Below are 24,104 nucleotides of genomic sequence, written 5' to 3'. Positions count from 1 at the left end.
TCCAAATTTAATTTAAAAAACAAAACAAAAAAAAAAAAAAAAAAAAAAAAAGAATAAGAAGAAAACAGCAGAATAATATTTAAAAAACATTCAACACCCTAGGGATGAAACCTTTTCCGGTTTATTATGATTTTTTTTTTTCAGTTTGTGTGTTTGGGTTATCTTCTACTATCTCATAATTGCATTGTTTATCTGTGGTCAATATCAAATTATTGTTAGAGCATAAACATTTTTCATTAGCCTTGCTATCTTGGTTGAAATTCTGCTAAAGTCTGTTCATTCCCATATTAATCCAATAAAGGTGGGCAGGAAAAAATGGTCTTTTTTTTTTTTTGGGGGGGGGGGGGGGGGGGGGGGTCGAATTCTGGTTCTTTCCCTGGATACTCAACAACAGTCATCAAATGAGACTTTTGTGTTTAGTAATCAGTTTTAAGCACCCGAAGAAGGTGAAGTGTGTAAAATTTGAAATCTAAACATCTCCATTTCAAAAGTGTTTGTAGTTTTAATTCTCAGCTTGCTACTGCATTTTTCACTTCAGGACTGAGAGAGAGAGAGAGAGAGAGAGAGAGAGAGAGAGAGAGAGAGAGAGAGAGAGAGAGAGAGAGAGAGAGCGAGGAAGAGAGAGAGAGAAAGAGAGAGAGAGAGAGAGAGAGAGAGAGAGGAAGAGAGAGAGCAAGAGATAGAGAGAGAGAGTTTGAAATGCAAAGTTTTCGGAAATCAGTTATTTCATTGTAATATTTCTTTCAGGAGAGAAGTGAGGGAGAAGGGTAGCATATTACTTGTTCAAGTAATATGTAAATTGTTAACATTCACCTGTATGGCCAACATAGTTTCCTTTTCACACCACTTATCGATGGATGTTGAATAAAGAAATAATTCCACAGCCTCCACAAATGCAGCGGCCTTGTCCTGCGAGAAAAAGGATTTGTTTCATCAATGTAAATCACCCAATATGACACCTTTTAAATGACCTTCCATTACCAAAATTGCCATTAAACTACTAAAAACAAATAAATTTACACCCCCTCCATCATTTTACCTTTCAACTCTTAAAATTTTCACATGAGGAGTGCACAAAGAGGTAATGAATAATTTTTTTAAAAGTCTTTTGGAGCCATGAGGCTCATGGAGCTGGAGTTTTTTATCTCAAATTCTGTACCATTAAATTGACAGCACATTACTTGCTACCATTTGAAAAGGATACTAAACTATAGTAGAGTTTTCACTTGACCTAACAGACCCAGCTACCTAAAAAAATAAACAAATTCCCTTAATTTAATCCAAGTAAATGTATAATACTAAAAATGTTTGATTTAGTTTCATACAGTTATTTTGCATTTTTTGGAGATGCATCGATATTTACACTCAGCCTGACTGAGTGAATCATTTTATATGAATAAGAATAAGAGTGAAAAGCTATAATATGAGGACTTGGTAATAGCCAAACTTTTAATATATAGTTTATTACTATTTTACCCGAAACAAAAATCAAGTTTTCACCATACCTCTTCTTTCAACATATGAAGCGTCTTGCGAGCATCCACTTCATCCCCTAACTCTATACTGTTGACAACCATTTGCTTGGCAAACCACGTCAGCATATTTGCCATGTTCACTTCTGAAAGAGAAATAAACAAGTAAAACAATATTCACTTACAAGTAGAGTCATTGTAATTTTAAAAGAAGTTTTCTTTCAGTACAGAATTCCCCCCCCCCCCCCCCCCCCCCCCTTCATTTTTCCTGTTTTGTTTGGTTTTTGTGTTTTATTTCCACTTAAAAGCATGTTCATTATAATTTTAACAAGACTTTTTTCTCAATACAGGATTTTCTTCTCCATTCTTTCTGTTTTGTTTGGTTTTGTTTAAGATTTTTAAAAATAGTCTTTTGACAGGAACGAGCATAGTATAGTGACCCATTTCAAGCATGGGAATTCACAAATGCCTATTCACTACACAAGCCCATTCAGTGTAAGGGAATGTAGTGGGCTGTTCATTGTATTGGGCAGAGACCAGATTGCTGGGCCGTAAAAGGCCTGCATATTGAGTACCATGCTGTACACTGTGAAAGTATCATTTTTCATTCCTGCCCAATTATGACTTTTATTTTGTTCCCATCAAATTTTTGGTTCAATTCCCAAATCAATCTGATATACACTGTATGCCTATAATGCAACTGAAGCTTTTTTGTACATTCTTTGTTGTTGTTATTTTTGTTGCTGCTGTTGTTGTTGTTGTTGTTGTTATAGTTGTTGTTATAACTGTGGATTTTGTTTGTTTATATTTGGTTTTTGTTGGGGGATTTTCTCAGTTGATTGAAATGATTAGATTCCCCCCATCAGTCTCCCTGTCTCACAGCTGTATACATATTTTAATGTAGTTAACACAGACAATGATGTTTGGAGAGTCCTGATGGCTCAATTGGTACAGCACTCAACTCACAAGCAAGGGGACTGATTTTAATCTCAGGTTGAGTGGTAGATTCCTTTTCCCTAACCTCTGTGTCAACCGATCAGTAATTGGGTAGATGAGTTTGGCAAAAAGGATTTTGTGATAGAAAAGTACATATATCCTATCCAAAGGGTATCATGCAATTTTTGCTTCCTATCAAATGCTTAAGAAATATAGATAAACACAGACTACAGGAGCAGTATGGCTCGGAAGGACGGCATTACTCATGACTGCCACAGTCTGAGATATATAAATGGTGATACTGATTTATAGTTACAATCAATCATGTATCCTGATTTTAAAAATTCGAAATTTTTACAACATAACATTTCAAATTCTCTAACTGATTAAATGAGGAATCTTCACTTTCGACATGTTCACTAATGTGCTATTTCTGTCATCAGCAGATATTATCGAATAGAAAGGTAGTATATTCTTTGACTTTATGATGGGAAAGAAAATAGAAATGTGGTATTATCGAAGTGAATGTTTTTTTTTTGTTTTTTTTTTTGTTTGTTGCTTTAGGTCTCTTCCAACACAATTGAGGTTATATGAGAGACCGCTGAAACAAAAAAAAACAAGCAATCTAACAAAAATAGTACAAATGTAAATCAAAATCATAACCTAAAGATATCATAAGCTAAATTATAAATAACCAAGAACAAACAGGCAGAAGATTTACAGGAAAAAAAATATCCCCTGTCAAAAATACAATCACAAACCAAAGAAGCAGGATAGGCTAGTAAAGAGAAGAAGAAACGACATCACTATCGGATCGTACACCCATGCGAACATCATAGGTATATGATTCAAGGGTGATGCTCCCATCCAACCACCCGCTATTAATTCAATTTCCAGCATGTAGTTATCCATGACATATACCAGTTTAATGTGATTGGCCACATCATTTAAAAAATTAGTATAAAAACAATCTATGGATGATATGGATATATAGAAGAGACAGATCCCTCTCAGAGCCATAAGGTCCAGGAAGCTTAAGTTTATCCTGAATTCTAAGCGTGAAACAGACAATAGCAATTTCTTGCTACCCTTTGACTAGGATGTTAGTCTGTTGCAAAGTACTTTCTGCCAGGCATAACAGCTACAAAATCACTGCTCAAGGGGTTCATTTGCTTGTGAAGCGAGTACTCTACCAACTGAGCTATTGGGACCCCCCCCCCCCCAATAAAAGAAAAAAAGCTATAATTTTATTTAAACCATTGACAAACAAAACAATAAGCCTACTTGTGTCCGTGGTTTCTAGAATCTGTAAGAAAGCCTTTTCCAAAGTAAAGAAATCTGTCTTCCGTCCTCCACATCGTTTTCTCAGAATTCCTTCTGCATGTAGAGCACAGACAAGTGTGGCAGTGGTGGATACATTGCCTGGTAGAAAAAGAAAAAAGATATAAATTGAATTAGAAAGCAGTTTGAAGAAATTTTTAGAAAACAACACATTTATCTCTCTATTTTTTTTTTACATTTTAACATTTTGCACTGTCAATACACTTCACAATGCTATGTTTATTCTCCCAGAAAGCCATATGAGATCAAAGCTTCATTTCACAAATTACCTGCTAGGCTTTGATTTTATACAAGGACTCTTACAATATGCTGCATACAGGTATAGATAGAACGAAGATGACATCACACAGGCCTTTGTTATTGTTTTTTTGCCATCCGCGTTTGTGAGTTGTTCTCGATAAACTGTACTAACCAGATTATAAAAGTTCATGGTTACACAGAGTTTTGTGTGTTGGTCCGTTATACTTCCGGATGGCAATGTTGTGAACTCCTTGGCCAAGCGCATTCTATCTATAAAACTATTCACACTTGAGTCAAGTTGAGTTAGATATGTCTTAATCAGGATACAATGCCTTGACCAAAAAATTTTAAGATTGCACTTCCTGTAACCAATTTAATCACTGACCTTGCTAATTGTTGCTTAATTTTCATGAAAGATGAAACAGGATAAGTTCTAAACTATTGATGACACAAAATGTTTGCTTATTATTTAGATTTCCGTGTTTCTTACTCTCACACATTTTTTCTCTCTCTGGAATTTTTACAACAAAACACATAAAATAGTTGTCTCATTTTCTAAAAAAAAAAAAAAAGTTCATTTCTTGAATTCTTGAGAACATTTAAGCTGAATTTAATCATTAAGATTGAGCTGGTGATTGTTTGACACAATTTTTTTTTAATCACAATTTCACCTTCACTATTATTTCTGAGCGTGATATATTGTGTGCTAAAACTATGTTATCATAATATATAAAAAATAATTTGTCTTTGATTGTAGGGATTATATACAATATTTAGTTTTTGAAATTCAATGTTATTTTATAACCAATGGATAGAGACACCAAGGAAAGAAAAACATAACTAAAGGCTGGAAAAAGAAACAACAAACAACAACAAAAACACAATACACTACTTCGACTGTTTTTTTCTGTAAATATTTAGGTAGCGTAAGGCATTGGCTCTTCTATTACTGTGGTTCAAATGGGTGTGCAAGTCTGATCTAAATACAATAGGGACTTTCATGAAATGTGTCATAAAGTAATGTTTAAATTTATTTCTCTGTACTTATAGCATTACCTGGATTCTGATGAAAAGCCCTTTGAGCAGATTTCAAGGCGTTACTTTCGTTATTGTGAGGATTGTGCATTCCAGCTTGTAATTGAGCCAAAGTCTTGATAACAGTCTCAGACTGAAAGAAAATCATACACCCAATTAAATCGCACTAACTCTCTAAATATTTTACTGTATTTTTCAACTACATTTTCAATTTTATGTAATAAATTTTTTCATTGATTTTCAGCTTCAAACAGACTTTAACATAAATCATAACAATTAGAGAAATTAGAGAAATGATTAGAGAAAAAAAATATAAAATGAGAACAAAAATAATGAGTTCATATTATTACCAGGCTCTGTGTCCCATTTGTTTTGCATTCTTCCTTGATACAATCCAAAACATCAGCACTGCGATCAGGATATCTGTCGAGCAAGAATGTGGCCAGGACTGTTCTAAGTTTCTTGGCATCTTCAGGGTGAGTTTGGATCAGCTTTCTTAAGAAAGATTCCCCATCATCGACAGATTCCTGGGAGAGAGAGAGAGAAAGAGAGAGAACCAAATTTAATTCTTTCATGCATCTCACACACACAAAAAAAAGGAAAATCATGTTTTATTCATTTTTATCAGATTTAAGCTCATGTAAGTGTTTAATTTGAAAATGATTATGTATTGTGTAGCCATGTCATCAAATTTTAGCTAATTTTCAAAAAAATTGTTTTGTTTACGGGTAAATTTCTTATCAACTTCTGTTACTGTTTCTGCTAAAATTCATGAGGCAGTAGTATAAAGTCCTTACTCGTAAAAAAATAATATGTAATACATAACAAAGAGACAATGCTACTTGCATGATAGGATATTGCCTATTGTAAAATACTTTTTCCTAGTTACAAATTCTACAACGTAAACATTGCATTGGGAAGACAAATAAAGTTTTTAAAATCTGACATTTGACTTTTAAAAAAGGTGTCAAATCTTGTGTTTTAGTTGGAGAGTCAATTGACAAGGAAATAGAGCTACCCAAACTACCTGAAATAAATCTATTGGTTTTTTTAAAAACTAAAGATGGTTCATATTGTTAATTCCGATTTGTTTGATTAAAGACCTTTCATTCCTTTTCATCAAATCAATATCTATACACCTGCTTGTATTTCATGTATTGTATTCAACCTACATGCCTCATGGTAACAACTATTTTACAACTTCGGAGACTCATTAACTGATCTGCTGAACCATTCCATAAAGATATCAGACAAATTGATAAAGAATCACTTGGTTCGAATTAAATTGTTACTGTATAATACATTCCTAAGGTGACAGAGCTGAGATTGATTTTTTTTTTCTTAGAAGTCTTTTAACCGTAGTTTGGCAAGGCATCCAAATATCTAAGAATGCATAAATCCTGGTTATATTCCAACGATATCAATTTTTATCTGCCCCTCCCATTGAAAACTCAGAGATCACAGAGTGATTCAGCAAGGGTCAAGCTCTGGTTGCATGACTCTCAGAAAAGTTTCTCTTTTTGACCACAGTCACAATTCCAACAAATTTATAAAAGAAATTTCATTCAAACGTCAAGAGACAAGAAAGAAGAGCAAGAGCTCAATTGGTGACTGGTTAAAAAGTGTAACTAATGACCAAAGACTGACCTCCAGAACATGTTTGTAGAGCGTGACAAGTGCGATCTTCTCAATCACTTCCTTCCCATCATGCCTTTTGGCCAACTCATCCAAGGCAGCTGTAGCAAGAGTCATGTCCCTTTGATACAAACCCAAGGCACACATAGCCAGAAGACCATGTAAGGAAGGCAATCCAGTCTGAAAGCTGGAAAGTACATGGGATTTCATTAATTTGATTATCTTTTTAATAGCAAGGTACCCCATGCTGATGCTGTAGAAAAATTCAAACCCCATAATGCAAAGTTTACTTTTAAAATATTATCAGCACAACAGCATAGCAGACCAACATTGTAGAAATTTGCAGAATTAATATCGATACATATATTAATAAACTTGAAAGTGTATACATCAAAACAGTTTGGTTTACTGGAATATTTTCAATAATTTTGAAACATTACAATTATTCATTTGAAAGTAATAAAGGTGCAATCATTTAAGATTTTGAGACTTTATATGTAGAATGGCTCATTTTGTTTCCAATTAAAATCTCACCCGTTGAAGAGCTGAGTCTTGGCTTCGTCCAAGTCTTCTACCTTGAAGGCCACCATGGCCAATGCTGCATATACCTGAGACTTCAATCCTTCATCACCATCTGGCACTTGGTCCAAAGCAGCTTTGTACACTGAAAGTTTTCAATACAAAAATTGTTGTTCATTAAAACAACCAATTATGCAGACCTTGGAAATCCTGATCGCTCAACTGGTTGAGCATTAAACTAGCATAATTTCCAAATAATAAGTGTTCCTACTGTTAAGTTGGTAGAGCACTCGCTTCACAAGCAAAGAGACTGTTATCTAACCCGGGTGCAGTTGAGACTTATTTCTGACCCCTCTGTTCATTTAGGTAGGTACTTTGCAATAGACTAGCATTCTACCCAAAGGTTGACTAACAATTTTTACAGTCTGTCAAACACCATAGAAAAATAGAATAAACTCTGATCTTATGACTCCAATGGACTAATCAGCCATATACGAGGGCTCTTTCAGAAATAACCGAAAAATGCCCATTGCTCAGCAACCAGTGGAGATTTTTTAATTCTGTAAACGACATGATATTCCTTATTTCCTGACGGATATTTCCAGAAATTATGAAGTGCATCATTTTCCACAATGAATTTCTAGACGATTTTAAAGATGGCGGCCCACCTTGAAACTTGGTCAAAGGAGGAAATCAGAGCTGTCATACGTTTTTTGAACGCCAAAAGTCTGAATCCTACCGAAATTCATAAAGAACTTCAGAGTGTATATGGTGAGCATGTTATAAGCCGTACACAAGTCTATCACTGGTGTAATTTGTTTGAAGCCGGCCATTCCGACTTGACAGACAGGGAAGGGAGAGGGCGTTCGATAACTGCGACGTCAGAAGACAATGTGAAGCGAGTTGATGAGCTTATTCGTCAAGACAAGAGGTTGAAACTTCATGAAATCGCAAGCAGTCTTGAAATTTCGGAAACTTCTGCCCATAGAATTGTATTTGATGAACTTGGCTACAGAAAAGTCAGCACAAGATGAGTTCCTAAGCAGTGATGATACTCACAAAAAGTCAAAAAGGAGGAAAAGTCTCGGAAAAACGGAAAACTCACCTAGAACATTCTTGCACCACAGGAAAGTAGGCAGGATGACTTCTTTTGAGTACTTGAAGAGTACTAGTGTGTTTTGGGCCTCTTTCTAGGTGGGGGCCCAACCTGTTTGGATTGCTTCTTTATATGAAGCTTATAGGCTGTTTTAATTGCCTTCTCCCGGACTGCCTTTGCTTGCTTTTTTGTTTCCGCCTTTACAACTGCTTGATCAAACATTTGTCTTTTTCTTTCCTTTTCCTCTTTCTGTTTTTGCAACTCAGCATGATACTTGCTGCGAGATTTTTTAATGCAACTTATCAGGACAGGATCAATTTCACTGTGATCTATGTCTTTTCTTTTGAAGCATTCCAGGGCAGTGGCATTCCTTGCTTTCAAAGAATACTTCACCGTCTGTATGGCAGAGAATGTTGAAATATTCATGTTGCCACACTTGTCTTTAAGAATATCCTTCATTTTAGAAAAGGAACCCTCTACCCGTGGGCCATGAAATATGAATAAGCAAGCCCTAGCCAGCTTTTGAAGAATAGGAAAGTCACTATTTCTATTCCACCACAAATCAACCCTTTCCCCATTAAAGTCCTTCTTGGTTATGACAATTTTTTTTATTTCCACCAAAACAAGTTCCATTTCCGTTTGAGATAAATAGTGCCCAAAATGACTAGCTAGAGTGTTTAAGGCTTTGCCAATGACACTATGACAGGCAGCCTCTGGATCTAAGGCTGAAAGACTGACTATTAGTGGATTGTTTAGAGGCAATGTTACAAGCAGATGTTTAGCACAATGCCTGTATGTCCTCGAGACTGTAATGAGGAATTCATTTCTCTTCTCATAACTTTTGAGAGTGTCTGAAGTGACTTTGCCAATGAAAATGTCCTTCAATTCCAGATTGTTCTCTACACTACCAACATCTAAGGATGCAATTTTCTTGGGGGAGATATCCACTAACTTTTCTGCTTTGATAAAACAGACAAGGAACTTCTTGGTAATACTGATCTGGCTGTCATGTAACTTGTGAATCATAGGATCTTTTTTTTAAACTGACAAACATACTCTTTCAGCATTGGGAGAGCAGCAACATAAAAGTTCAAATGGAGGACTGTCTTCCTACTGTTGGAAAATAACCTTTCAACAATTCTCTCCTTCCTCTGCCTTCCATCTTTTGTCATGATTTTGCATTTTTCCCTCAAAATTTCAAAAATTTGGTAAATCCTTGATTCCAGTTTGCTATTTTGTAGCCTTTGCACAATTGCCCTTATGCCTGCTCTGTGATTGTTTTGGTCCTTAACATACGGATAATAAAAAAGGTAAAACATATCCAACAGTCTGAGAGTGGAAATTGACACATCATACACTGCACAGTGGTTTACCAGCGGATCACTTAGTTGAGATGCTAGGTCAAGATGTCACTACTCTCCTTCTCTTTACCTGCACTCTGGCATGGCACGTGTCTGCAGTCAGTGAAGCGAGTAGTCTAATTGGTCTGATAAATAATGGCATAGCCAAGCCACAATTATCTTAAATGTAAATCTATATCACTCATGTTCTAGATTGAAATCCCCCTCACACAGTGGACTAAATATCATAGATATCATCAGTATATTTCTTTCTCAGGAACACAGCAAAGTAGACTCACATTTTCACTACATTTATCGTTTAAATCAAATATTTCTGGAATCCCTACAACAACAATCAGACGTTGCAGTTTATTATTATTCACACTAGTACATAGTACAAACTGTCTACTTTCTGTTGCACTAATGTTCATTCAGTTCAACAAATATGTAACAAGTGTAGGGGTGGGGTATCAAATTTCACTGGGAATATCTAGCAGTCTATGAGATGTCTAGGCTATCGTGGGTGATGAATTTGGACCAGTTACACAATGTAAACAATGTCATAATCATTTCCTGGACTCCCTACTGACCATGGAACACTTTACTACACTGATTCTACAGTTTTGTCATTAAACGTTCCCGCGAATATGGTAAAGGAGTGAAGAAGTCATACTTATTGTAGTACAGGAACGTATATATACTCCCTCTGCAAGTAGCCCTACAATCTCATCTCATGTAGTTCCATATCTGAAGCAGACGTCGGAGGTCATCTTCCGCCAAGCTGATCTATCTCTTGCCAATTCTATTAAAGCAGCGCCACCTTTCTCAGCTTCATCTGTCCAAGTTCTTATCCCTTTCAAATACGTTATTCTTTGTCTTCCTCTTATTCTTTTTCCATTCATCTTTCCAGTCAAGGCGAGTATTTCCAAACCAGGGTGGCGGATAATGTGTCCTAAAAATTCCATTTGGCGTTTGATGATTTTTGTTATCAGTGATCTTTTTCTGTTTGCCCTACAATAATTGTTCTTAAAGACACATCTGTTACTGATTTAAGAACTATGAAATGAATGGGTTTGTTTCATTCATGTCTCTGTTGATTGGTGTGGGAAGGTTTTATTCACCAGCTGCACTACTTGTACATTGTGAATATTGAGAATAATGTCTGAATATCTGTTAATTCCTAGGAGGTGCCACTATTATTTTCTCTATCTTGGCTGTGTTTGAGTGTCGTCCCCCCCCCCCCCCCCCCTCCCCCTCTCCCCTCTTCTTATTTTCCCCAGTCAAACTTGCCTTTGTGGAATACTATCTGTACTAACTGTTGATGTTATATCGTTGTTGTCAGTGGTATGAATTAGGTGTAGTGTGAATGTGATGCATTTCTCTTAGCCTGTCTTTTACGTTTGTATGTAATATGTGTGTATATGCAGGATTTATGGGTGTATGTATGTGTGTGTGTGTGTGTGTGAGAGAGAGAGAGAGAGAGAGAGAGAGAGAGAGAGAGAGAGAGAGAGAGAGAGAGAGAGAGAGAGAGAAAGAAAGAGAGAGAGAGAGGAATACCTTTTTCTACCATATTCATTGCTTCTATTATCTACTACGCCACTGTGATGGTGTTGTTGTTTGGTGTAATGACGGTGGTTTTGTTTCTATTTGTAATAGTGAAGTAAAACCTACACACACAATATATTGCTTTATATGTTCTTTAGGAGTGTGTTAAATTGTTTAATCCACTTATCTCCATATCTTTTAAATGCAATACAAAATACAAATGAAGAGAACATACCAGATGTCCAGCCCATTACATTTATGACCATTAAAAACGTAGTTAAAATGTGTTGAATCAGAAAATGAATGTTTTACTGTGTGTAATAATATTAAGACTGGACAAAGCATTAATTAGTTTCGGAATCCAACGTCTGATTTTAAAGATTTGAATTTTTTATTGTCCGCACAACTACAAAAATATTTTAAAATGGTAGGGATTTTAAATTGCTTATAAAACCTATCAGAATAATCACAATAAAACGAAAAAAGAACCAACATAACAAGTGAAAGTAGTACTGTCTGTTCCATAAGTTAATATTATTGTAATGTAAGTGGTCATCTAGATATGGTGTTATATTACATCACGAAAATGCAATACTTTGCGTCTTAACCCTCAAAAAGGGGAATCCCCGTCCAGGTAGCCACTTTTACAGCATGCAGCTGCTGTTGTCAGTCACTTGCTGGGTTCCAGCAGTATAACTAAGTGATCCGATTTTATGAAGAAATAAACAGCAGTGACTGAGAGTGAGAGCCACCTGTGGGGAATGAACCTTTCTGGCACTGAAAATTTCATTGAAGGAAATATCCGCGGATCGAGGATCTGAGGAGGAAAACCGAGGAAAGGAAAGAAAACCGCGGATTTCCGCGGATCCGCGGAAAAGTATCATCACTGCCTAAGCAATTGACACACAATCATAAAGAACAAAGATTGGACATCTGCAGGGAACTTTTGAGAAGGAGCAAGAGCTCACGCAGGGTTCACGGGAATACTGCCAACGCCGGCGGAGACTTTCTAGGGTACGAGGTTACTTTTCTTGACAGCAAAGTCACCGGTGATGAGACTTGGTTGCACCATTGCACCCCAGAAACAAAGCAAGATTCGATGACATGGAAACATCCATCCTCACCTGTCGCGAAGAAATTCAAAGTCATGCGGTCAGCAAAGAAAATAATGGGAACTGTTTTCTGGGACAGTCGTGGTGTTATTCTGTTCGAAACCTTACAACCTGGAGAAACAATCAATGCTGCAAGGTACTGCCAAACTCTTGACAAGCTTAGGGAGGCCATTCGCAGAAAGCGCCCAGGGCAGTTGACCAACGGGGTCATTTTGCAACACGACAACGCTACACCCCACACAGCACGAGTGACGCAAGGTTGGCTAGAGAAATATGGATGGGAGATTTTGCCACACCCACCACACAGTCCAGACCTCGCACCATCTGATTATCACCTCTTTGGGCCACTGAAACGTGAGCTGGCAGGAAAGCGCTTTGATGTCAATGAAGAGCTTGTTGACCATGTGCGGAAATGGCTACAAAACCTTGACGGAAATTTCTTCCGAGAGGGTATCTATTCCATGGTGCGGCGTTGACAGAAGTGTGTCGACAGACTTGGCTGTTACGTAGAGAAATGAAGGACGAGTCAAGGTATGAACACGTGCAAGAATTTTGTTGATAGCATAAAAAACGCGGATTTTACAGGCATTTTTCGGTTAATTATGAAAGAGCCCTCGTAGAAGTTGTTACTGCCCATTTTCAAGGACTGATAAACTGGTATTTGAATTTATTCATTTCAGAAAACTAATTTCGTCTACTTGATAATTGAATCTCTGTCATAAAATACTACGGCAAGCATGGCACAGCAACATGGATTTTGCTTCGTACCCTAAGGGTACAGAGTTGAACTCCCTGTCATTCTATGTGGCCTTGAGCAAAGTCACCTCGCCCCAGTTTATAATTGTGCACTGCTCTGCAGCTGATGTCTGAGTAATGTGGCTCAGCAGTACGGTCTTTGCTTCATACCCAAAAAGGTACAGAGTTTGACTACCCACCTCGTTGTGTGGCCTTGAGCAAGTCACTTTGCTTCTAGCTCACTTTGCCCCCTTTTAAAATATTTCTATTTACTTATTTATTTATTTTTATATCTGATCTAATTTTATTTTTATATTTTTAACTTGTCATTATCATTTTTAAAACTCTTTTTTATTAACTGATTGATTTATCTATTACTTATTTTATTTTATTAAACCACCCAGCCCCAAATTACGAGCACGATCTCTATTTATGATATATTGGTTATTTTATCTATAAATATCAACTAAAGTGAATGAAAGGTGTCCCAATAGCTCAGTTGGTAGAGCAATCGCTTCACACTTAAGGGACTGATATCGATCCCGAGTGCAGTCAAGATTTTTTTCTCACCCCCCCCCTGTCCACTCAGCAGTGATTGAGTAGCTGGGTCTGTTAGACCTGGAAGAAAGTACTTTGTGATAAACAATCGTCCTATCCAAAATGTAGCAAGCAATTGCTACTATCCATTTCAAGCTATAGAAGCTGGGATAAACTCCAGCTCCATGGGCCTAATGGCTCTGAAGGACCCTGTTTTTTTTCAAAAAGTAAATGAAATTAGTATATCTACTTACATTTAAAACTGTCAATATAATTTCCTTCTTTATAACTGGTGAGTGCGTACAAGAGTAGATGCTCTAGATTCAAATCCGATTCGATCAGTTGAAACTGTTCCAATGAATCTTTGTATAGACCCAAAGTACTGGAGATGAATGTATGAAGTCACTCATAAAAAACTTGGTAGAATGCGAATATCTGCTTGAAGCTCAGAGAAGTAAATAACAATGGAACAATAGAATAGAAGCTTTAATTTAATTCACATAGACACGTGATGTGGATACTTAAGGTTTCCCCTTTGTCAAGAAAACATGATGAATAAGATACTAAAGGCAACTGTGAGATGAGAGGCCTCAACAACGCCATCTTGTCATCTCACATTTATTTTTAGTGTCTTAGTGTCTTATTCATCGTGATTTGTTGATAAAGAGGAAATCCGAAACATCCTCATCATTTGTCTTTGTGAAGTAAACTGAAGCTAAAATTCTATTTTTTTTCCATTGTTTTGTACATAAAATAATTTTGGAAGTAAGCCTCGATGATGCAAAGAGACCATTATCTCAATTAACAGATCTTTTCAACTGTATCCAAAACAATTTGTTCAACTTACATTACTATCTAAAAAATAAAAAAAACAACAGTAAAAAGAAATGAGAAGAACTGGAAAGGGAATTAAATATCATAATTTTAAGTATCCCAACCCAATCAAATAATGTACCTCCGAGCGTGACGCCACTCCTCCCATCCGTGGTTAAATAAAACATTAAATTACTGCATGAAGATAATATTAATGGCTAATGACGAAAAGAGATGATATTATGGACAGACATACAATATATTTTAAAGGATTAAAACTGAATTCTGAAACATATTTTAATATATGTTCGTATGTGTGTATGTATTCGCGCATGTGAGTATGTGTGTGCCTGTATGCATGTAAACTCTGTGCGTTCATGTTTGGGAAATAATTAGCTAATGTTTAGAAAAAAAACAAACATATTATTTATGAATGCTTCATGACTGGTTCCTTCAATGGTCAGCTATCAAACACAAAGCTTTTTGTTCACATCAGTGTGAACTTTTTATCATCCCATTTATCCCAACTTCCCTCAATTACAAAACAGCCTTACCATAGAGTTCTGGCATAATTCATTCTCACTTGATTTGCCATATCTGTATTTTTATCTCCATCCAAAATTGTGAGAGCTCTAAACAAGAGGAAGAGAGTACATTGTGAGTCAAATTGAATCTCCAAACAATTTAAGACTGAAATCGGTGATAAAAACTAAGATTTTGAACATTTGCAAAAATGTATAGCATAAAAGTAAATACATTCTAAAGTTTACATAAAGGGGAAGCCAAACAAATTTGTTCAATTTCATTATTCGTGTGAAATCAATACATTTAAGATTTATTCTATAAAATAGTCCTAAGAGCGTTGAAGTGTATTTGGAACTGGAATCTATCCAGAGTTCGCCAGCATCTACTATATAGTTGATATAGTAGATGCTGGCAAACTCTGGATAGATTCCAGTTCCAAATACACTTCAACGCTCTTAGGACTATTTTATAGAATAAATCTTAAATGTATTGATTTCACACGAATAATGAAATTGAACAAATTTGTTTGGCTTCCCCTTTATGTAAACTTTAGAATGTATTTACTTTTATGCTATACATTTTTGCAAATGTTCAAAATCTTAGTTTTTATCACCGATTTCAGTCTTAAATTGTTTAGAGATTCAATTTGATATATATCCTATATATATATATCTATATATATATAATATATATATATATATATATAATATATATATATATAATATATATATATATATATATATATATATATATATATATATATATATATATATATATATATATAATTTACACTCGGCTAAGAATTATTTTTTTCTATCATTTAGTGTTCTGGTACTTCAATTCCATATAAGAAACATGAAAAAATTAATTAATTAAAGCTGAGAATGTGTTAATACTTTTTGATTTTATTGTTGTATTCCTTGAGAAAGACATACCTGGTGAAGGCATCAACAGAAGGTCGTATCAAATTTTGATGTTCCAAGAGTAAACCAAGCATGTTGTAGGCTATTGGGTCAGTTTGGACTCGAGCTTGTTATAGGAATTAAAAACGAAAAAGATGAAAGATTATACATGGCAAATTGATCCTAGTGAATAAACAAAAATCAGCGTGGCTCAGCGGTACGGTCTTTGCTTCCTACCCAAAAGGTAACGAGTTCGATCACCCGCCGCTGCGTTGTATGGCCTTGAGCAAGAAACCTAGCCCTAGCTCACTTTGTGGCGCTGCACTGCGGCTGACGCCTGGGTTATTCCAGTCTTCCCTTGGAATAGATCCTAAAGTCAAATTTCCCCTTGGGGATGAATAAAAGGAATTTTATTTATTTATTTTAATCCAATGATTAGGATTTACTTGGATGTTACATGCATCATTCACAATATCCCTACGTCTAGTGAGTTAAGCTATCATGATTGACTGATATCAACTTGTGCACCGATTTCAGGGGAGAGTACGTGTGGCATCCTTTGAATTTTTAATGAAAAGAATTTCTCAATCTGGAAAAAATTCAAAACTTTATTTTATTGTACCAGTGATATTTATCATGCAGAGCAAATACTAAAAATTTATGCCAGTCTAAATTTTGTGTTATAGGAAAGAAATACAATTAATAGCGTCTATAAAACTGGCTGTTCATGTAACAATGTGTCAAATTAATGGACGGTTTGTTTGTCTGATTTTAGGGGTTTTACGGCATTTGCATACCATAAGGTCATTTCAGTGCCAGTAAAAAGGAAGGTTATATAGAGGAAAAGTTGTAGATCTGAAGTTAATAGCATCAAAGAAAAGGAAGACAAGGGGGACAGGCTCAAACAGAGAACAGAAGATTTACAAGGAATCCACCAATGTTCCTCTTTATTTATTTTTTTTGTGACTGAGAGAAAAATGGAAAGAGAAAATAGATATGAGGGATAGGAGTCATAAAAAGTGACCTATTTGCCCACCATGGGAGGTCAGAAAACCCCATCCAGTAAATGAAAGGTAAAAGAGTGGTAAAATGTTTTTGTTTTTTTAAAAAGTCTTAGCTGTCAAACACGCAATTCAGTAAATAAAAAAAAATCTTTAAAATAATCCTCATAGTAAAATTTTTTTTAAAAAGGACTTGTACCTGTGTATTTGATGAGAGTGTCAGAGGCAGCCGGTATGGCAGCCATGCGGTGAATACAATAATGGAACAGCTCTGTGTTGTGTTTAGTTTTGTCTCTTAACATAGACAGCACGTGATGACCATAGCCCAATTCACTCTCCAACTAAAATACAGTAACAAATAAATATATAATTGTGAAGTCAAATGAAATGGATGATACAAATGACTAACTCTGGCTGAATTTAGAACAGAAAAACTGGGATAGGAAATATCTTTAATTCTATAAATATCTAAATAAAATCGTTTCATCTCAAAATTTTTAATAATCGAGAACAAGCGAATAAACTTTATTCCAATCCCCCCCCCCCTCCACCCCGTCATCTTATATATTTTTCCCCCATTCAAAAACTGTTTATGAAAATCTGACATTATGTATTTGAAAGTCCTAAAGTTTCTCTCTGTCTTAAATGTTAAACAAATCAGATTAGAAATGACTAAATATGTCCACAAACTTACATGTGATCCTAATTCTGTTGTATGGCGGAAGAGATCCAAAGCCTCCTCATGTCCGACAGTCTCTGCAATGAATGCCTGAAGACGAGAAGTCAGTAATCAATTTTCAACAGATTTGGAGCACAAATTAAAATAAAATGAGATTGTTTTGTTTTTTTTCCCCATTTTCTTTGGATTTGCTTGATAAATTAGTGGATTTTTAACGACCCTTATCTGAAAAAAAGCCTTCAATATTCGTTGTAAAAAGCGATATATCCATTTATTTCTTCAAATTTAGAGGATAAATAAATAGAATGACATTGATTTTCTTCCCCTTTTCTTTCAAGATTTGCTTGAAAAAATTAAGGAATTTCATGTACCCTGCAAAAAAAAAAAGCCTTCAATAATCTTTGTTCAACGATGTCCTTTTTTTTTTTCAGCCCAAAATGATCAAGTAAGTATTCATACTGTATAATACAGCAAATACAATACATAATAATTTGCCCACCTGTCCCAGCCATCCAACCAAGTAGTTAGGATCAAGTCTTTGAGCCACTTTGAAGGCGTCATGGGCCAGCTAAAAATGGAAGGAAAATTACATCAAAAACTTCCATAGTGAAAGTCCGAGGGATAAAAAAAATTTCACTTGCTTTAGATCACGCGCACACACACACACACACACACACACAGAGAGAGGAGAGAGAGAGAGAGAGAGAGAGAAGAGAGAGAGAGAGAGAGAGAGAGAGAGAGAGAGAGAGAAGAGAGAGAGAGAGAGAGAGAGAGAGAGAGAAGAGAGAGAGAGAGAGAGAGAGAGAGAGAAGAGAGAGGAGAGAGAGAAGAGAGAGAGAAGAGAGAGAGAGAGAGAGAGAGAGAGAAGAGAGAGAGAGAGAGAAGAGAGAGAGAGAGAGAGAGAGAGAGAGAGAGAGAGAGAGAGAGAGAGAGAGAGAGAGAGAGAGAGAGAGAGAGAGAGAGAGATATGACAACAAACGCACAAGTTAAAATGAGATTTTTTAAATAAGTGGGATTTTTGTTTGTTTTTTTTTTTTTGTTTTATTTTGTTTTGTTGTTTTTTGTTGTTGTTGTTGTTGCCTTTTTTTGCTGCTAAGATAAGAGACAGGATAAGATAAGTTTAACGCAATCCTCAGAGTTTGACATATGATCTAACTACATCTTGACACAGTTGTTATTACTATAAAACAACTTCAAGGCATGGCTGGGGAAAAAAAAGAAAACCTTAAATAAAATATCAACATTTAGGTAATCTGCACATGCATATTACTATAGATTACTCTAAAGAAACCTAAAATGTCTAGTCAATAATTCTTCCTCATTTCTTTGATCAAAATCCACGAAAAATATAATTCAGTTCTGTTGAATGCTCATGACACAATTTTTATATAAGGTAAGAGCAACTCACCCCTATTTCTCCCTGGCTCAAATACAACACTCCAAGATTGCTCCAAGCCACAACATTCTGCACATTAAGGAAACAATAATATTTCATAAAGGGTAATATATTCTATTCTTAATGAAATCCAGATAGTTATAGCTATAAATTCTTTAAAAAAGAATATGCAAATTAAAAAATCACGTCTTCTAAGATCTCATAGTAGGAGGCTTGACAATTTTATATGTATTACCTTAGCACAGCATATGGAACTAAATTATACAGTATCAATCAATTGTTTAGCATATCGTACACACAAGCAGTAGTACGATCCATCATCTATAGACACTAGTTTTTTCTTCTTCTTTTTTTTTGTGTTTTTTTTTTTTTGTTGTTGTATATTTTATTTGCTTTTTAACTTATTATTTGTTTTTGTATAAAAAAAATACTCAAGATAAAACCTATTGAACACACTGCAAGAGCAGACAAATATTTAAAAAATATGTCAATCTAAATTTAATTGTATGAGTAATATCACAATCACAATAGATCTCATTCACTTATAACAGTTATTATTTTTCACAAATTTATAGTAATTGATTTTTTAAATGAAAGGATAGAATTGTTTGTTTTAAAAACCTTGCACAAAAAAATCTATCTGTATTCTTGAGGATTACCCCATCACACACATATACACACAAACATACACATGTACGCTCATACACACACTCATTCTCTCACACACGCATAAACGCAATCAAACAAACAAGCCTTTGAATAAGAGAGAAATAATCTAATCGAATACAAAAGACCAAAAAAGTTCTTCAACTTACATTTGACTCGCATTCTGCAGACTTGATAAAACAGTGCTGAGCAAATGGAAGCTTGGAATCACCTGTAGAAGACGAAAATAATACTACTTAGACTTAAACTAACAAGAGATGAAAAAAGAAAAGGTTAATTGATTTCTTAAAATAAGCATTCTAATAATACGATTTTAATGCTTTTATACTGTTATACATAACACAGAGGGTCAGGTGTTTGATCTAAAACCAATGAAAACTCTCTATGCTTTAGATATTCGCCTTTTTTTGTATAGAATGATTACTATGGTCATCTTTGCCTATTGTGGTGATAGTTGTAGTTAGTAGTAGTAGTAGTAGTAGTAGTAGTAGTAGTGGTAGAAATAGTAGTAGTAGTAATGGATGGGTGGTAGTAGTAGTAGTAATAGTAGTAGTAGTAGTAGTAGTAGTAGTAGTAGTAGTAGTAGTAGTAGTAGTAGTAGTAGTAGTAGTAATAGTAGTAATGGATGTAGTAGTAGAAGTAGTAGTAGTAGTAGAAGTAAAATTAATATTAGTTCTGGTAGTAGTAGAGGTAGAATTAATAGTAGTAGTAGTAGTAGTAGTAGTAGTAGTAGTAGTAGTAGTAGTAGTAGTAGTAGTAGTAGTAGTTAGTAGTAGTAGTAGTTAGTAGTAGTAGTAGTAGTAGTAGTAGTAGTAGTAGTAGTAGTAGTAGTAGTAGTAGTAGGTAGTAGTAGTAGTAGTAGTGGTTGTGGTGGTAGTTGTAGTAGTAGTAGTAGTAGTAGTTGCTAAAGTCAACCTTGTCATTGTCGCCATCATCAATTCCATAACAAAATTATTGTGGTTCTAACCTTTGAAACACGCCATGACTCCCAAAGCATTCCAATGTCTCCAATTGTTGGGGTCCAATCTCAAGGCATTCTCCAGGGCTTTCCTGCCACGTTGAAGCAGTTCCATGCCTGATGAGGTCAGCTGGTGCTGGAAGTTCTCTTGGAGTTCTAAACAACACTGTCGATACAGGTTGATGCCAAGATTGTGCCATAGGGAAGCGTTCTCGGGCATGATTTTGACAGATTGGCTAAAACACCTGTAGATATAGCAATTCTCATGGATTTTAACAACAGTGGTACCAGAAGGTGGTGTACACAAAATGAATGTAACAGCTTCAAAAAAAAAGGGACAAAACACCAAACACGGAAAGTTTGGGCTCAAAACCCGTCTTGAGCCAATAACAAAAACAGTAAAAACGTTGGAGAGAAAACTAAAGTGAGTAGATGTGACTCATATATAAAGGAACAACACAAAACAAACAACGTTTCGGCCCTTGACCTTCGTTAGGAGACAAAAAACACAAACACAAATATGTAAATTTACAAAATATCACATTCCGTCACATGTGGAAACAATGTAAAAACGTTAATACATCACTTTTAATACAGACATGACGTGTGCCTCATACTCTTCTGCCACTGTCAGTATTATGATATGAACGTTTTAACTATTTATTACTATTGGCTGAAGAAGGGTTTTGAGCCCATAATGTTCCCTGTTTGGTATTTTGTCTTTTTTTGAAGCTGTTATATTCATTTTGTACATTACTTTTTACAGTCACAGCTTCTGGCAGCTTAGTATTCACTTTTACCAGAAGGTGAGAAAGTTCAAGTGACAACATGGGACAAAGTGGTCTTTTAGCAAAACTGAATATCACAATTGAAGTTTACAGACCTTAGATGAAAAAAAAACCCAGTAAAAAAAAATAAAATAATAAATAACAGGACAAAACATCTGATTATAACAGACATGTTAAACAGGACTAAAACAAAAGGAATGGCAATTGAAACTGATCATTACAAAATTCAAATGGCTGAAAATTCTTGAAAACTATGTACTAGCACATACAATGTAATTCAGATAAATAAATAAATAAATGAATAAATAAATTATTAATTAATTAATTAATAATATTAGAATGGGATAGTAAAAAAATTCTAGAATAACAGTTAAAACACCGAAGAAAAAGTAAGACAAAGGGGACTATGTTCGAATAGGGAACAAATGCAGATTCCAACAGTATACCACCAATGTACTCAGTTTGAAATCACCTACAAGTCTCATCCTGACATCAGCACAGGCTCCCACTAAGAGGAATACACGCAAATGTCGACAGAATATAACCAAAACAGAAAAACTAACAAAACATAAGAGAGAGATTATTTACAAGGAAAAAAAAAATCATCTCCCAAATCAAATATTAAACATTTGACTGTTTCCCTCTCAGCTAAGTACCCAGCAAGGGCCAGGACAAAAACCAAGCAATACTATTCCAAGACAAAGACAGAAAGCAACTCGGAAAATAGATAGTAGGGGATAGAAGACACAGCAAGTGACCTTGTGCCCACCATTCATCACCTTTCTCCATCCGCAAATACAAATGCCCAGAATTGAGTCTCATTTGAGTAACTAGCAATGACTATCCCGCACAAATCTTTGGGCCTCTTTTTCGCTTACGAAGTGCCCGAATTCGCGTCAAAATATGGGACGAAGCCGTTTCGTATATGCTATTTTAAAAAATTAATTATGATGCTGTTTATTGATGAATATGACTGAAAGTTGGCACACAGTTAGAAAAAAGGTCATTTTAGATTATGTCAAGCGACAAAACTCGTGCGATTACCAGAAGACCGTTAAAAATAGATTTCTACTCTTTGGAGTAAAATATTTCTAAAACTACCGGGCGTGGAGGTTTTGTCGCTGACAAAGTAATACATGAACATTTCTTCTTTTTGGTTGTAAAATTTCATATGAATATGACGAGTACTTTTCCCGTATTTTACAAAACACCATCCTAATTTGCTCTTCAAGTTTCACACTTATTACGCAAGATACAACCAAAGGTCGAAAAAAAATGCCGAAAAAGCATCCCATATTTTCGCGTTTTTTTCCTCTTTGCGGGTCATCCAAATAAATGACACCTTTGAAACTGCATAACTTGTTTATTTATGAATGGATTTTCAAAATTCAAAAACATTTTTACTCAGTGGAGATAGGGCTTTGATTTTAGACAAAAATTTTCCTCAAAAAGAGAAAAAAAAAATTTTCATAGTCATTGCTAGAGTAACTTAAAAGATGCATGGAGTGGAAGATGGCAATAATTGCAGTGCATCCATCTCAGAGCCAGGTTCAGACCAGTTAGGTCCAAGTTTGATTCTCATCAACACAAAAGTTTTTATTCCTATTGTTTTCTAGAATTTCTCTACACTTTCTATTCCTTAACATCAACACAAGTGTTTGCTCCATTCACTTTTCTCTTTTTTTATACAATGTTGTATAGATGGTAAAAAGAAAGTGTTTTCCCACCGTCCGCCAATCTGTAGCAGTTGTCCCTTGGTGACATCTTTCATCATCTCACGGTCTGAGTTCTTGTCTACCAGCTTGGTGGGGACCCTATATAAAATTCCAGGAGATCAAGTCAGTATATTCCTCTTAGACCAATGCCTGGTTTTATTCTGAATTCTACATGATGTAAAAAAAATAATTTTCTCCTTGGACAAACAAGAGGCTAGTAATAATATATTTAAATCATGGTTATCTTTAAAAGTCACAACTAGTAAAAAAAAATAGTAGAAAATGATTACCCTGATATTGACATATCAGCAATGTGAAAATATAAAAATCACCTCTAGGATTATAATTCAATTGGTACCACATGACATTGACATTTCTTTGTTTATGTAAAACAATTTTTTAGTTTCGTATTTTTTAAACATCAAAACAAACAAAAACGAGTGGGACATTCACACCTGTAGGTATTTGAAGCCAGGCAAGATGTGAGAGTACAGGCATCTCCCATCAACTTCCAAACACAGGAAAAATCTGGTCGAACACTTGCAGCTCTGAAAATGGAAGACATTTTTTTTTTCAGTCTGATATACTGCCTTGAAGAAAAGTCACTGAGATGACAGGAGATTTGATCTTCAAGAAACATGGACAGGAAATGATTGGTGAAATGAAGTTTAAAATATTTTATATGCCCGATGTCATTCAATTTTCTTTGATCTTCTGAAAATGACACATCAATTTTTTTCTCTATTGTACATCACTGTGAGCTCGACAATAATCTTCAATATTATCTATTCTTAAGTATCTAATTTGAGGAAATTATGCAATTTTCCATCACATGAGGCCTCTGTTTGAAATCGTTTTTGTAATATCCAAAAGGAAGTGAAATGAATTTTGTAATTTAAGAATAAAAACACAATCCCTCCACCTTGGATCTACTTGAATAAAATCACGTTAGGTAACAGACAACCCCAGAAAACTGATCTGAATTGGATGCATTTGCCAAATTGACTTACCTGGTCAAAATAGATATAGACTCCTCAATGTTATCCTTAGCCAGTCCATCCAAGCATTGCTGCAAATTTTGTTTTGCTAATAGAATAAGACTCTCTCCAAGACCTTAA

General features: G+C 35.2%; 1 protein-coding gene across 1 annotated transcript in view; it reads right to left on the bottom strand.

The window, feature by feature from the left end:
• The window catches only part of LOC144966312 (tetratricopeptide repeat protein 37-like), a 56,891-nt gene that overhangs the window by 7,575 nt on the left and 25,212 nt on the right, over positions 1 to 24,104 (bottom strand). The window contains exons 21-39 of the mRNA XM_078902549.1: positions 23,997 to 24,099; positions 23,442 to 23,534; positions 22,999 to 23,085; positions 20,493 to 20,728; positions 19,675 to 19,736; positions 18,872 to 18,928; positions 17,963 to 18,031; positions 17,479 to 17,553; positions 16,984 to 17,125; positions 15,817 to 15,910; positions 14,911 to 14,988; positions 13,798 to 13,925; positions 7,194 to 7,323; positions 6,672 to 6,846; positions 5,375 to 5,551; positions 5,046 to 5,157; positions 3,693 to 3,830; positions 1,506 to 1,618; positions 814 to 909 (exon numbers count right to left, since the gene is read on the bottom strand). Coding sequence (XP_078758675.1) covers positions 814 to 909; positions 1,506 to 1,618; positions 3,693 to 3,830; positions 5,046 to 5,157; positions 5,375 to 5,551; positions 6,672 to 6,846; positions 7,194 to 7,323; positions 13,798 to 13,925; positions 14,911 to 14,988; positions 15,817 to 15,910; positions 16,984 to 17,125; positions 17,479 to 17,553; positions 17,963 to 18,031; positions 18,872 to 18,928; positions 19,675 to 19,736; positions 20,493 to 20,728; positions 22,999 to 23,085; positions 23,442 to 23,534; positions 23,997 to 24,099 — 2,165 coding nt within the window. The remainder of the gene's footprint in view (positions 1 to 813; positions 910 to 1,505; positions 1,619 to 3,692; positions 3,831 to 5,045; positions 5,158 to 5,374; positions 5,552 to 6,671; positions 6,847 to 7,193; positions 7,324 to 13,797; positions 13,926 to 14,910; positions 14,989 to 15,816; positions 15,911 to 16,983; positions 17,126 to 17,478; positions 17,554 to 17,962; positions 18,032 to 18,871; positions 18,929 to 19,674; positions 19,737 to 20,492; positions 20,729 to 22,998; positions 23,086 to 23,441; positions 23,535 to 23,996; positions 24,100 to 24,104) is intronic.

This window comes from Berghia stephanieae, chromosome 2 (genome assembly GCF_034508935.2).
Source record: "Berghia stephanieae isolate SIO BIC M18660-M18661 chromosome 2, UCSD_Bste_1.3, whole genome shotgun sequence".
NCBI lineage: Eukaryota > Metazoa > Mollusca > Gastropoda > Nudibranchia > Aeolidiidae > Berghia > Berghia stephanieae.
Note: the sequence above shows the minus strand (reverse complement) of the source record. Positions and strands in the feature narration are given on the sequence as shown.